At 49.4% G+C, this 12,993-nt stretch overlaps 1 protein-coding gene across 1 annotated transcript in view; it reads right to left on the bottom strand.

Annotated features, from left to right (window-relative positions):
• SCNN1G (sodium channel epithelial 1 subunit gamma) overlaps nucleotides 1-12,679 on the bottom strand; it is a 29,703-nt gene extending 17,024 nt beyond the window's left edge. Inside the window, exons 1-6 of the mRNA XM_081299163.1 lie at nucleotides 12,505-12,679; nucleotides 8,414-8,763; nucleotides 6,385-6,682; nucleotides 4,779-4,969; nucleotides 3,754-3,857; nucleotides 1,079-1,242 (exon numbers count right to left, since the gene is read on the bottom strand). Of these exons, the coding sequence (XP_081155289.1) occupies nucleotides 1,079-1,242; nucleotides 3,754-3,857; nucleotides 4,779-4,969; nucleotides 6,385-6,682; nucleotides 8,414-8,730 (1,074 nt within the window). The 5' untranslated portion in view covers nucleotides 8,731-8,763; nucleotides 12,505-12,679. The remainder of the gene's footprint in view (nucleotides 1-1,078; nucleotides 1,243-3,753; nucleotides 3,858-4,778; nucleotides 4,970-6,384; nucleotides 6,683-8,413; nucleotides 8,764-12,504) is intronic.
• Between the last annotated feature and the right edge of the window lie 314 nt (nucleotides 12,680-12,993).

Genomic DNA, 12,993 nt, shown 5'->3' with positions numbered 1-12,993 from the left:
ACAAATGTTAAAATACCACCAAGAAGAAATGAAAAGTAAAATTAAAATGGATGCTGTTTTTTTTTTTCTGGACAGATTAGAAAAGATTAAAAGTTGAATAATAGGCTGGGTGTGTGGTGGCACATGCCTGTAATCCCAGTGGCTCGGGAGGCTGAGGCAGGAGGACCACAAGTTCAAGGGCAACTTCAACAACTTACAGAGGCGCTAAGCAACTTTGCAAGTCCTTGTTTCAAAATAAAAAATATAAAGGGCTGGGGATGTGGCTCAGTGGTTAAGTGCCCCTGCTTTCAATCCCTGGTACTAAAAAAAAAAAAAAAAAAAAAAAAAAAAAAAAGTTGAATGATAAATCATGTTGGTTGGACTCCTCAGCCCAGATGTGCTCGTATTGAAAGCGTTGAGCTTTGTTGCAATTCATTCTCCAGGATTTAGAGGGTTTTAGATCAGTGTGTCTCCACCCTGTTTGGAGAGTGTCTCAAAATAAAAAAAAAATATATATATAAAGGGCTGGGGATGTGGCTCAGTGGTTAAGTGCCCCTGCATTGAGTATTCTCAGCACTCAGTGAGGTCAGAGGTCACAGACTTGGAGAAAGAAGGGATTCTAGGTAAAGGTTAAATCGATGGGAGTCTGAGGGGCTGAAACAGAATTTGAGTAGCCCAGTGGCTTTTAACTGGTCTTTAAATAGTTGTTTTCATGCCCTCACAGGACTCTAGAATCCTAGAAAGGAAGACGTTAATCTGCTCTATGTGTATAATTGACAAATATATAATTAGTGTCTGACACTTTGCTTCCATCACAGTTCCAAAAATGCTAGGGCTTTTTGAGGAGGGGGTTGGAGGGAACAAGGGAGGTTCCTTAAATTCTTAAAATGGCATCCTGCCTTGTTCATCCCTAGAGAAGGTGCAAAGAGAACCTCTGTGTATCTACCAGAATGACCGTCGGGGTGACCACTAGAAAATACAGAACCGTGCTCCCTTTGAAATAAGCACCCTTTTTCCATAAGCTGTGCCTCGCGTTGGTTACCCTTGAAAAAAAGATGTCCTCCTCCCCAAGTATATGGAACTCGGAGTAGTCTCTTACCAGATGCATTCCAATGGAGGTTGACATTGCCGTCTCGATCTCGGTTCCCACGTCTTCAATGAAGGGATACTCATCCTGCCGATGGATGAGCACCTTAGCCCCCGTGGAGGACACAAGGAAGGGGTTGTATTCTTCTTCGTTTATGTACAGGATGACCTGCAGCCCTGAAAAGATAAGGTTCTGTGGTCAAAACTCCATAAAGCATTCCCTGGCGGGGGGGGGGGGGGGGCGGACCCCCTCGGTGGTTTGGTAGGCTCAAATCCAAGGCCCAGCAACTGATGGGCAGAGGAAGGCTAGATGGGAGGCAGGCTAGACCAGAAGTTAGACCGGAAGCTGTGTGAGAGCGAGAGCTGTGCCTGGCTTGCTCACCGCTGTGTCCTCAGGACTCAGCCCCACGTGGGGGCTCAAATTCAGGATCACTGTCACAAGTCTGGCTCAGCACAAGTTCTTGCTGAGCATGAAGGAATGGCTGCTCTGAGACACACGTGGTCCTTTGAGATGAGAAGTTTGGCTGGACATCTAAAGGGACATGCAGAGCCATGGCTACTGACTGACACTCTCAGGCAATCACCCAGGGAAGAGAGAACCAAAGATCGGGTGCATGATTGTTGGCTTAACTCCCCTTCTGGTCCCTATCCTTGCTCTCTGCAATCTTTTATTCTGCACCCAGTAGCCATAAGGACCTATGGAAATTGGATGTCGGATCAGATCATGCCCTGGCTTGAGACCCCCGAGGGGCAACTCACTGGAGCTGGATACAAGGGCGTGCCAGAGAATCAACCCACTGTGACTGACAAGGCTGTGATAGTGGAGCCCACCCACCTCTCCCTCCTCGTCCTCTGTCACTCTTTCCTTCAATCAGCTCCAAGCACACCGGTTTTGATTTCTGTTTCTAGAAACACATCCCATTCATTTGATTCTCAGAGCCTTTGTGTTTGCTAGACCCTAGAATTCTCTCTCGTGTGGACCTTCTCATCCTTAAATAGGATGACCTCTCCAGGAGGGCTTTCCTGAACCTCCTTTTCCACCTCAAACCCCATCCTCACCCCAGCTCCTCTGTCTTCCCCTTTCTGCTTTCTTCTCCTCATTCCACTCGTTAGTACTGGTAACTAGTTAATGTCTATGTATGTGCTTGTCCCTTGCTTCAGAAGGCAGAGGGGACATCTGTCTTGTTCACCGCTGCATCTCTGCTACCTAGAGGAGCACCTTGCGCAGAGCAGATATCAAACCAGTCAATGAACGAGTGTATGATCAGAGTCCATCAGAGTGTACACGAACTGAAAGAAGACAACTTAAGAGTTATTCTGACATCTTCTGTTTATGTACAAAGGAACGAAAACCCAGAGAGAGAGACAGTGATCAGCTAGAGGTCACAAAGCCCTGTGCAGTAGAACCAGAACTCTGCACATCTCCACGGTAGCTTCTTCCACTGAAGATGGTGGAAGAATCCACAGAATCCCACTGTGCTCTGAACCAGAGTTTCTTGCAGTCTGGGTGAGAACACAGACTATAAATGACAAAGGTCTGGATTCCAAACGTGGACTTCCAGTATGACAGGGTCTTGCCTTTCCTGGTGGGCGCATTATTTATGAAATCATGTTGCACAGGACCCTTCAATAATTCCTTTTGTAGGTAAGCCAGGCCAACTAGTTGGGGTCCCTAACTTTTCTACAAAAGGAGTAGAGATTGTAGTATTGGCAGGAGCAATGGCAGCATAGGTGACAGTAGTCTTGTAGTACTAGGAAGTAGTGTCAGCAGCTAGCATTTGTTGTGCATATGGTGTGTGTGTGGCTGAATGGTCTCCTGCCTCCCCAAGTTCATAGGTCTTCAGCCCTAACCCCCAACATCAGGGTATTTGGAGACGGGACTTCATTAAGGTCCAATGACATTCTAAAGGGTGTGGCTCTAATCTGAGAGGGTTGAGGTTCTTTTAAGACAAGGGAGAGACACCATAGCACTCCTCCACTTGCAACAGAGGCTACTGGGGATCCAGACAGAAGACAGCCATCTGCAACCCGAGGAGCAAAGTCTTGCCAGAAACCAGATTTGCATCATCTTGGAATCCCCAACCTCCAGAACTGTGAGAAATAAATGTCAGTGGTGCACACCACCTGGTCTACAGCACCTTGTTAGGGTAGCCTGAGCACATCATAGAGCGTGCAGCAGATTTCTCCGTGGGAGATAACTATTATCAGTCTCACTTTACAGATGAAGGGCAGTCACGTGCCCAAGGTCACACAATAAGAGGCAGAGCTGGGTCCTGGCTCCAGAATCTGTCATCTTCGCTAAGATAAAGGCGTGTCTACCTCCTTAATCTCCTACTCAGCACTTCCAGGTTTAACTCCATCGAGAAGCCACCCGCCCCGGCATTACTCACCCCAGCCACAAGCTTAAACCAGAAAGGCGTCTCCGCAGCAGGAAGCCTGCGGTGTGTCCCTTGTGCCTCTCTCAAGGGTAAAGAAGAGAAGTCAAAAAAAAAAAAAAAAGAAGACAACAGACCCCCAGATTGAAGAAAGTAGGCAACATGGGCACTGATGGAGATGCTGGACGGATGGGGAAATTAGCGTCTGGTTTGGGGCCAGGTGGAGAGATCTGTATTTCTGGAAGCTCCAGCACACCCCGGGTTATCCTGCTGCCACCACACTCTCTGTCAGAGGGCCTGGGGGTCTCCTTACCGTACTCACTGCCCCCCATGGAGGTGCTGAGGATGCTCTCGTTTTCTCTGTTGTTGAACGTGTAGCAATTCCCATACATGGGATGGTGGAAGAGTGTGAAATTCCTATAGATGGAGCAAATGGGTCAGAAAGGGCTGGGCTGGGGACTCCCCCATGTGCCTCACAGCTGAAGTCTGGAAGGGTAATGTTCATGGGGCCACCTCTCTCTGAGGACAATGGATGATTGCCCCCGACCCCCTTCCCCTGAGTTTCCTCGGCTAAAGGGAACCCCTCAAGTCAGGTTCATTAGACCCTGGTTTCCATGCTCCTCCTTAGCCCTTTTGCAGCTTCTCTGTTCTGATGTGGCAGTCCCTGTGCCTCACGTTTGCTGCAAATTCCTCCACTCTTGAATTTCTCAGCCAACATGGTGTCACTTTTTTTTTTTTCCATTCAAATTCCCAATCCTCGGAAATGCTCCCCAGAGAAGAAATCCCATCGTAGGACTTATGGGACATAAAGAACCCATCCTCAGAGAACTCCCATTCCAATCACTCTTTTTTTTTTTTTTTTTTTGCAGGGACCAATATGTCCCCTAACACATAGACAGGTGGCAGAGGTTTAGTGTTTTAAAAAAAAATGAGACAAATCCATAGGACAAGCAGGACCCCTCAGAATGTCCCACCTACTCCCAGTCACCACCAGGAATCTGAGTATAATCTTCCAAGGGGAAAGGTTGGAAGACTCACAAATGTGAACATAGACTTTTCTTTATTCCCTCCCTCCCTTCTTGTCTCCCTTCCTTCCTCCGTAGGAGAGCGTTGGCTCTCAAACACTGGTCCGCATCCTAGTAACATGCAAAGTTAGACACGCACACTCTCAACCACTCCAGGTCATGATGAGTAATTTCATGAGTTTAAAGCTAGTGTGAGCCCATGCCATTCACTCAACTCCCTGATTCTAGAACCATCTCCTGTGTGCGTGCAAGCAGCCTGGCTCAGAGCTGCCTGCATTCAGAGGCTGAGAGAACTGCCTCTCCCGTCCCTGACCTGGCATTGCAGGACATCCCGTCAAAGAAGCAGGTGACCAGCAGCTCCTCTGCAGAGTAGCTCATGTTGATCTTCTTCTCCAGAGGCACCTGGGCCATGATGTTCATGTAATGCAGCTTGTACCACTCCTGGATGGCGTTGATGCCCGAACTGAAGGTGTAGGTGGCACAGTCCGAGGTGTCGTTGGAACACTGTAAATAAGAGGAGAAGCCGGGCTGTTACCAGGAGATCTGCTACCTTTTGGAAGGACCGTAAGGATAAGTAATTGAAACTTCGGGTCAGATAATCAGAGGAACTGGAGAGAAGCCTGGGATAAGAATGGTTTTCCTGCCAGGCATGGTGGCGCATGCCTGTCATCCCAGCAGCTAAGGAGGCTGAGGCAGGAGGATCGCAGGTTCAAAGCCAGCCTCAGCAACAGCAAGGCACTAAGCAACTCAGTGAGACCCTGTCTCAAAATAAAATACAAAATAGGGCTGGGTATGGGGCTCAGTGGTCGAGTGCCCCTGAGTTTAATCCCCAGGACCCTTCCCCCCTTTACTTCTGGGGTCTGGGAGAAGTCAGCCTCAAGCCTTCAGGATAGGAAAGAGGTTAGTGAAGAAGGACACTGAGTCCCACTCTTATGACTCCCTACTTCTGTCTGCCACAGGTAAGAAGCCAAACTACCTTTTTTGGGGTTCCCTGGATATTTGGGGTTTGGCTCAAATGCTTCTGAGTTCCTACACAACCCATCCTGCTTCCTGCTACATAAACAGTTTAGAAACCTGGATTCTAGCCCAGAATCTGATACTACTTCTCTGCAGGATCTTAGGCGAGGCATTATGCATCCATTCTGTCACTTGCAAAATATTGACTGAACTATCATCCTCACCAAGTACATAGAGCGGCAGAGAGGACCCACGTCTGAATGATATGATAATGAGGACTTTATAAGGAACTTATGGTACATTCCAGGTGTTTTCTTCAGGGCTTGGAAAGTCTTTGGAAAGGACAGATATCAAGGAAGGGACTAGAATATCCAAGAGAATCTTATGACTATCCTATGAATGATCTTAGTGATTTGGGGGAGGGGCCATTTTTTTTTTTCTTCAGGATTTGACACTCTTGATAAGGAAGTGTCTGCACTCTGATTTTGCTTTGTAGGAATTTTCTTTTCCCCCTTGGATACAGTCTGGTGAGATTATCCTTCAAGATGTCCTGCCTTCCCATTATTAGCCAAGAGGACATCAGGGTGACCCAAGCATGGCCAACCAGGTGGTCCCAGGATGGAATCTGTATGTTAAGCAATAATAAAAAGCCTGAAAATGACTTCTTTTATTCAGCAGCAGTTTCTGAAATGACCTCATCCTTCCTTCCCACCTAGATTCCCAAATCATCTCTCATTTCTCTCTATCTGGGAGGCCCCCATGAGCTAGGGTCACCTCCTAGGACATTCCCCCCATGTTCTAGGATTGCCTGAGTCAGATTCACTCGCTGGTAGCCCACTCACCCTCACCGGGTATATTTCTTCCAGGGGGCCTCCAGGAGCAAATGGCCTAGGAGAAGAGACCCTGGGCCCACCAGCCCCAGCACCTTCCATGCCCCCAAACTGCGAGCCAGCGAGTCTTACCAGTTGGAACCCCACCACCTCCTTGGAGTCGTGGACATGCACCACGTTGGAAGCCTTGTGAATGATTTTCCTGCTCACTTTCCGCTTGCGGCCCGTGATGAAGTCTCTGGCCTTGTCCCTCTCCTTCTCGTTGAAGACCAGCAGCGGGACCACGTTGAGGAATTTGGGCTGGATGCCTTCCCAGGGTTCTGCCTCCCGACGTTTCCGAGAGTTCACCTCTGAAAAGCCAAATAGGGACTTCAAGGCCTCTCTGGTCTCCTTGTCCAGGTCAGCCAGAAGGTCACGCACGGCACTGTACCTGCCGGGATGGGAAGGTAGCGTCCCTCAGAGAAGGCAAACCCCTCCGGCAGAAAGCCATCCCGGCTCCGTGCTGTGGTCCATCAAGACGCACCAGCCTCCGCCCCCCACCCCCACCCCCGCCCATCCCTGTGGCCTTCCCCATTAGCCCCATCCCGAGTCACTGTTGCCTCCCACAAAAGGGAAAGGCTCATGGGTGACCCTTGCATGACATCTTGTGGCTTCACCCCTGCCACCACTGTCTGCTTGCTCTCAGGGGTGTGTTGATGAGTTTGTCCCCAACCAGCATTTCTGGAGTGGTGACCATCAGGTACCTCCCCTAATCCAGCCACAGTGAGCGCAAACAAATAACTGTCAACCAGGGGGTCAGGCTCCATCTCCACCCCACACACCCTGCCTCTGCCAACCCGTGACCTCCAACCATAGCTGGGAGGGAGGAGGGCATGCCTGTTACCCTGACAACCCTTGAGAACACAGGGGAATAGTGACAAGTGTCTTCAGCCAGCCTGATGACACCATTTAAAACTTTTTTTCCCATTGACAAATATTCCCAGGCTCTCCCTTAACTCTCCTCTCTCTTTCCTCTCCTCCTTGCTCTGTGCATAGGCAATATAGCACAGGGATTCAGAGTACCAGTCCCACAGTTAACTACCTGAGTTCAAATTTCCCATCTTGGTCCTTAGTGGCTGTGTGACCTTGGACAAGTCACCTGGCCTTTCTGTGTCTCCATGTCCTCAGGGCATTGGAAAGGTTCCAATGATTTATTATGTACATAGGAAACACACATGTGCATAAAAATAATGTAATGGTTGTGATTATGAGTTAGCATAGGGTAGCTATATTTGCACTACAGTGTGAGCCAAGGGTCAAAGACTGTGCGTAGGTTGCTCAGTTCTATGCCTCAGAACCTAGGCTAGAGGATTTTTAGATGCTGAGTAATTATGGAACTAATAATGGCTGCAAGGAGGGAGAGAGGGAAGAAAGGAGTAATGGAAGAGATAAGGGAGGAAGAAAAGAAAGAGACTTAAGAGGTAGAGAATAAGTCTTAGACCCAATCTGGATCTTGAGCTTTTCTGAGGTTGATGACTGGCCAAGTCCGCTTGCTTTGGTAATTGTGATCATGTCCCCCCTGCCCTCCTGTTCTCTTCACCCCCGACCCCTACCCTGACAAAATTCTGCTGGATTCTGACCCGGCTGGCAGATCAGTGTTGCACGATCCCAAGGACTCTGGTGACCCATTTAGAACAGGTCCTGCAGCTGCCAATGGGGTAGCACCAACATCTGATCCAGCCCAAAGCCCTGGGGGGCAGGGCTCACTCAAATGAGGCTTAGCAGAGCCAGGATGCTTCTGGAAGTTTCTGAGTCAGCCCTGAGCTTACAGTTTGTGGAGATGGAGGGTGTGGACTTGGAAAGTTGGGAAGAGTGGCTAAGCTAAAGGTTTGGTGTGAGCGTTTATGAGGGGGAGGGCAGAGGGTGCTAGTTCATTCCAGACCCAACCTCCAAGCTAAGCTGACCTTTGCAACCTCCGCTGTCTGCCTCCCCTGAGATAGCCCATCCCCAGAAGCCGCGGATAGACTGAAACCTTGGTACACCTTTGGAGCGCCTGGAGAGGGCAGTTCACCGATGTTGGCAATGAATTCAAATTCCTAACCGCACATCTACAGGCTGCAGGGGCTTGGGCACCCGCGGGAGTCGTGAGCTCCATGCCTTGACCCCTGCTCGCGCCTCTTACTTGTAGGGGTTCATGTTGCAGATGGTGACAGCGGGGAAATCCAGCTTCTGGAAGTGGACCTTGATGGAGACCGAGACAGTGTAGAAAGAGCACACGAGGAGCGCGCACTGCCAGATAATGAGGGCCACGGCCATCAGCGTGATCCCGATCCAGATGAGGCGGCGGAGGCGGCCACGGGACACCACGATGCGGCGGCAGCCGTGGGTGTTGGTGTTGAGGCAGTACCACCGCATCAGGTCCTTGATGGTGGGTGCCTGAGGGCCTCTCACGGGCAGGTTCTTCTTGATTTTGGCTTTGATCTTCTCTCCGGGAGCCATGGCGAGGATGGGACTTGGCGGGCGGGCCACTTACTGGAGGGACAGAGAAGAGCAGGTGAGCTCGTGCAATCAAGCTGGCCTGCTGCAGGTCCCTGGAGGCGAGGGCCCTCAGTGACCTCCTTCCTCTTTTCCTCCGTGGGCTGGACAGTCTCCATCCTGAGGCCTTGGCCCCCTCTCCAGGATATTTGTTCTTGGCCACCACAGCTGCCGGGAGGCTGCCTCCTCCTCTTAGGGCCCCCAGGCCTAGCCCTGTGGGGGCTGGGCCAGGTGGAACCCGCGGAGACTGGCCCGACTAGCCCAAGGACCTTTCGCCTGGGTTTCTGGGGCAGCAGCCCTCAGTGCAACCCAATCAGCTCCTGTCTTATCAGGTCGGGGTACTGCAACGTGCCTTATCGCTCCCACTCACCTGCCCACCTGGAGGGCAGCCTTCCTACCCCAACAGGCCCCCTGGTGCTCAAGACCGTGTCTGGCACAGAGCTGGCGCTCAGCAAGGTGTTTCTGACAGATGAAATCAGCCAAGGGAGTTTTCTGGCAGCCCCTTCCATCACGTTCCTGGCCCCATTTCTTCCAGTTCATTTCCCTACTGCTTTCTTGAAAGAGGAATGATTTCTGATTCATTTCTTCTCTTTACAGACAAGCTCTTAGCGCTTCAGAGTACCTGATACAGATGTTAGAAAACAATAGTCTACAACTGACAGCCACCTAATATTTGCAGAGTACTGTGCCACATTTTTTTAAAATATTTATTTAAAGCTACCATTCATTTGGGGAATGCACCTTGATTTAATAACAGCTTCTGGGGAGAGTGTTGGAAAGCAAATTATTAGATTCATCAACAGACACGATCATCTCAGTCACAGAACCGTTACGGTGTGAAATGATATTCATTTTATAAATATACTAATATACTATGCAGTGTATATAATATATACATATACTATGTGTGTGTATAATCATCTCATATTTATAATATATACATATGAGATGATTATATACATTTATAATATATTCATATTGTCTCTTAAGTCTCATAAATTTATAGTCTGTATATATTAACACGCATAGTGTCTCTCTCTCTCTCTCTCTATATATATATATATATATTTCACCTCATGTTTCAACAATTCCACAAAGTAAGTGTACTATTATCATCTCTATGCTACAGAGGAGGAGGATGAGCTCAGAGAGGTGAATCAACTTGTATAAGATTGTACAGGAATCTTGCAGCCTTAACCACCATAGTCTATATCTTTGAGGGGCTTGGTGTTGTACCGGGGACTGTTACGCCCTCTCATTAAAGCAAGAAGCTGGTTAATAGTACTCGAGACTAAAGGTAGAAAGAAAGAGAAAGAATCTTGAGTTATTTAGTTTCTAAATACTCTGGATAGTAAAGGTGACTATTTCTCAAGACTCATGAATTACCAGTATTGGGGGAGGGGTATATGCAAACTCTGTCCCCTGTGTGTTCTACAGCACCAAAGCCAAATTAGGACATACTCTGATTTGGAGGTATACAGAGTGGGCCCCATGTCCTCAGAGGTCCCTTGTCTAACACAAGGACTTAGGTGTGCCCCCATTAAGTTCTTTAGGCAGGATTCTGAACTTGTGGAATTACTTTTTTTTTCCATTATGAATCCATGGAGTATAGTCCAAAATTGGGAGCTGGACCAAAGCTGGGGTCTTTCAAAATTAACAACACTAGTGGGTTTTAAGGTTTACAATGCAAAAGAAATAGAGTGTTGGTGGTAGAGGTAAGATATCCAGAGTCAGCCAAACTGTTTCAAACCCCCCAGAGACTTCTGTGATTTTTCTAGGATGGAGAAAACCATCTATAATACCCCAAATTATGCTATTAGCCTCTTGGCAAGAGAAATAAAATTTATTTTAGTTTATTATTTGTTTATTTATTGCAGAACTTGGAATTGAACACAAGAGTGTTCTACTTCTGAGCTAAAGTTTTAGCCTTTTATAAAATTTAAAAATTTTTTAAAAATATTTTTTAGTTGTCAATGGACCTTCATTTTATATACTTAAATGTGGTACTGAGAATGGAACCCAGCGCCTCACATATGCTAGGCAAGCACTCTACCACTGAGCCCCAACCCCAGCCTCCTTTTTTATTTTATTTTATTTTATTTTGAGATACGGTTCCATGAAGTTAGTGAGGCTGACCTTGAACCTATGATCCTTCTGCCTCTGCCTCTGGACTTGTTGCATCATTTGTTTTATAATTTTCAATATTACTCATCCTCACTTTTTCCTGTACAACATTCCCAAACCAAAAAAGAAAGAAGGTAACAATTGTTTTTTAAATCGAGGTCCAGGTTCAATGTCCTGCCAAATAACGCTACAGCCCAGGAGAAATTTCCTCCTCTTGCAAATGTTTGCCAGAAGCTGTGATTCTGGAAACTTCTGTCCCCAACTCTTATTATTCCCACTGAAGACAATGCCTGGGGTCCTTCTGCTCATCAGTCCCTTCCCTGGGCCTGACCCTGACCCCAGCAGAGCAGAGGAGCCCCACCAATGCTCCCACAAATATTTCAAGTTCAAGGCAAAACAACTTTGGAGCTACTACTGAATTGTGTCACCTTTGAGGAAGAATTAGCTGCAGACGCCCTTCAAAGTGCTTTACAGGTATTACCTCATTCAATTTTCACAACAATCTTCTCCGGTAGGTATCAGAATTTCCCCCATGATACAAATGAAATGGAGACACCAAGGTTAAGTAGCTTGCCCAATGTCACATTAGAAAGTGGCTGAGCTGGGATTTGAATCCAGGAGTCCCTACTTTTATCTACCTGCTCCTGAAATGACAGTGGCAGTAGAAAATAATGACTGTCATTTATCAATCCCTAACTGTGTCCCAGCACCCTACTTAGTTCTTTTTACATATTACCTAATTAAATTCTCACTACAAATTATATGAGGTATGATAGATCCCCATTTCACAGAGGAGGAAACGGAGGCGTAGAGAGGTAAGATAATCTGCCTTAGGTCACAAAGGTAGGAAGGATTGCAAGGATCCCCCCCCCCCCGCTCAAAAAAAAATTCCAGGGTCCTGATTCATGAGAGCAAGTCCCGAATGCACACCCCGGACTACCACTAAGCTCGCCTATTCCCCAAGTCACGGTGAAGGAACCTGGGGAGGGGTGAGAAATTTGCTCCATGTCTTGGGCAGGGTTGGTCGCAGAACTTGGAAGCCACCAGGGACCTAAGCTGATGCGCGCCCCTGCTGTCGCGCTGCAAGGAGATCCCCTGAGCCTCGGACCCGTCCGGAGCCGCTGCAAGTCCTGCCCGCCCTTGCGCGGAGCGACTGGGCGCTGTCTTGTGGCCAAAGCCCCCTCTGTCCCCCGGCTGCTCCAGGACAGCTCAGGCCGAGTCCGCCCGCTCAAGAGAGCAGCCAGCCGGCTTCAAGTGTTTGCTTCTTTCTGCAACAAGAGTCCACCTCCGAAGAAAGCATTCCAGAGCGTAAAAGGAGCAGCCACGGTCCAGTCCACGCGCTTCACCGAGGCGGGGAAGGGGGATCCGGGGAGGGTAGCCCAGGAATGACCATCGCCCAGCGCTGTGACCCGAGCCACGGCGCGAATAGACTAGAGAGCCGCATCGATCGCCCCGGGAAAGTGTCCCTGCATCCTGGTCACCGGCTAGCAGCCGCAGTGATGCCGGCCGGGCCACCCACCCACCGGGCGATCCGCGCGTCCGGGAGGCCACCGCGTACCGTGGCACTCTGGTGTCTGAAACCCTTGCCGGTCCGACCCAGCCCGGCTAGCTCACCTCTCGGCTCCGAAGGATGGGGGTTCGCGTGTGCACCATCCGGGTACGCTCCTTTTCTGCTCTCCTCACCAGGCAAGCATCCCCAGTTGGCGCGCCCCAGGGCTCTTGTGGGAGGGCCTGGGCCCCGCCTCTAGAGCCCAGCCCCCTCAGGTTCTGCCCCCTCCTACCTGCCCAGGTGTGTTCCCCAGCCCGCCGAGAACTGGCGACCAGCCCAGAGCGGGCCACGACTCCGCAGCGCCACCTGCCTTCCCGAGGCAAGCTCTGCGCCCCAGCTGGGCTGGTCCTGAGCGGTTCTATGTGGCAAAGCGAGTGCCTGCTGCCGCCCTGAGGCCACCCTGCACCTTGCATTTCCCTGGGTCTCGGTAGCACCTCCCACAAGGCACCTCGCAATTCCTCCTGCTGCTCTGTTACTGACCTGGGGCCTTTCCTTCTGCTCCAGATCACAGGTGCCTTCCTGCCCCAGGCCACCCATCGTTTGGTCTGTTCAAG

This window comes from Spermophilus citellus, assembly GCF_964194105.1.
Source record: "Spermophilus citellus genome assembly, chromosome: 6".
Lineage (NCBI taxonomy): Eukaryota > Metazoa > Chordata > Mammalia > Rodentia > Sciuridae > Spermophilus > Spermophilus citellus.
Note: the sequence above shows the minus strand (reverse complement) of the source record. Positions and strands in the feature narration are given on the sequence as shown.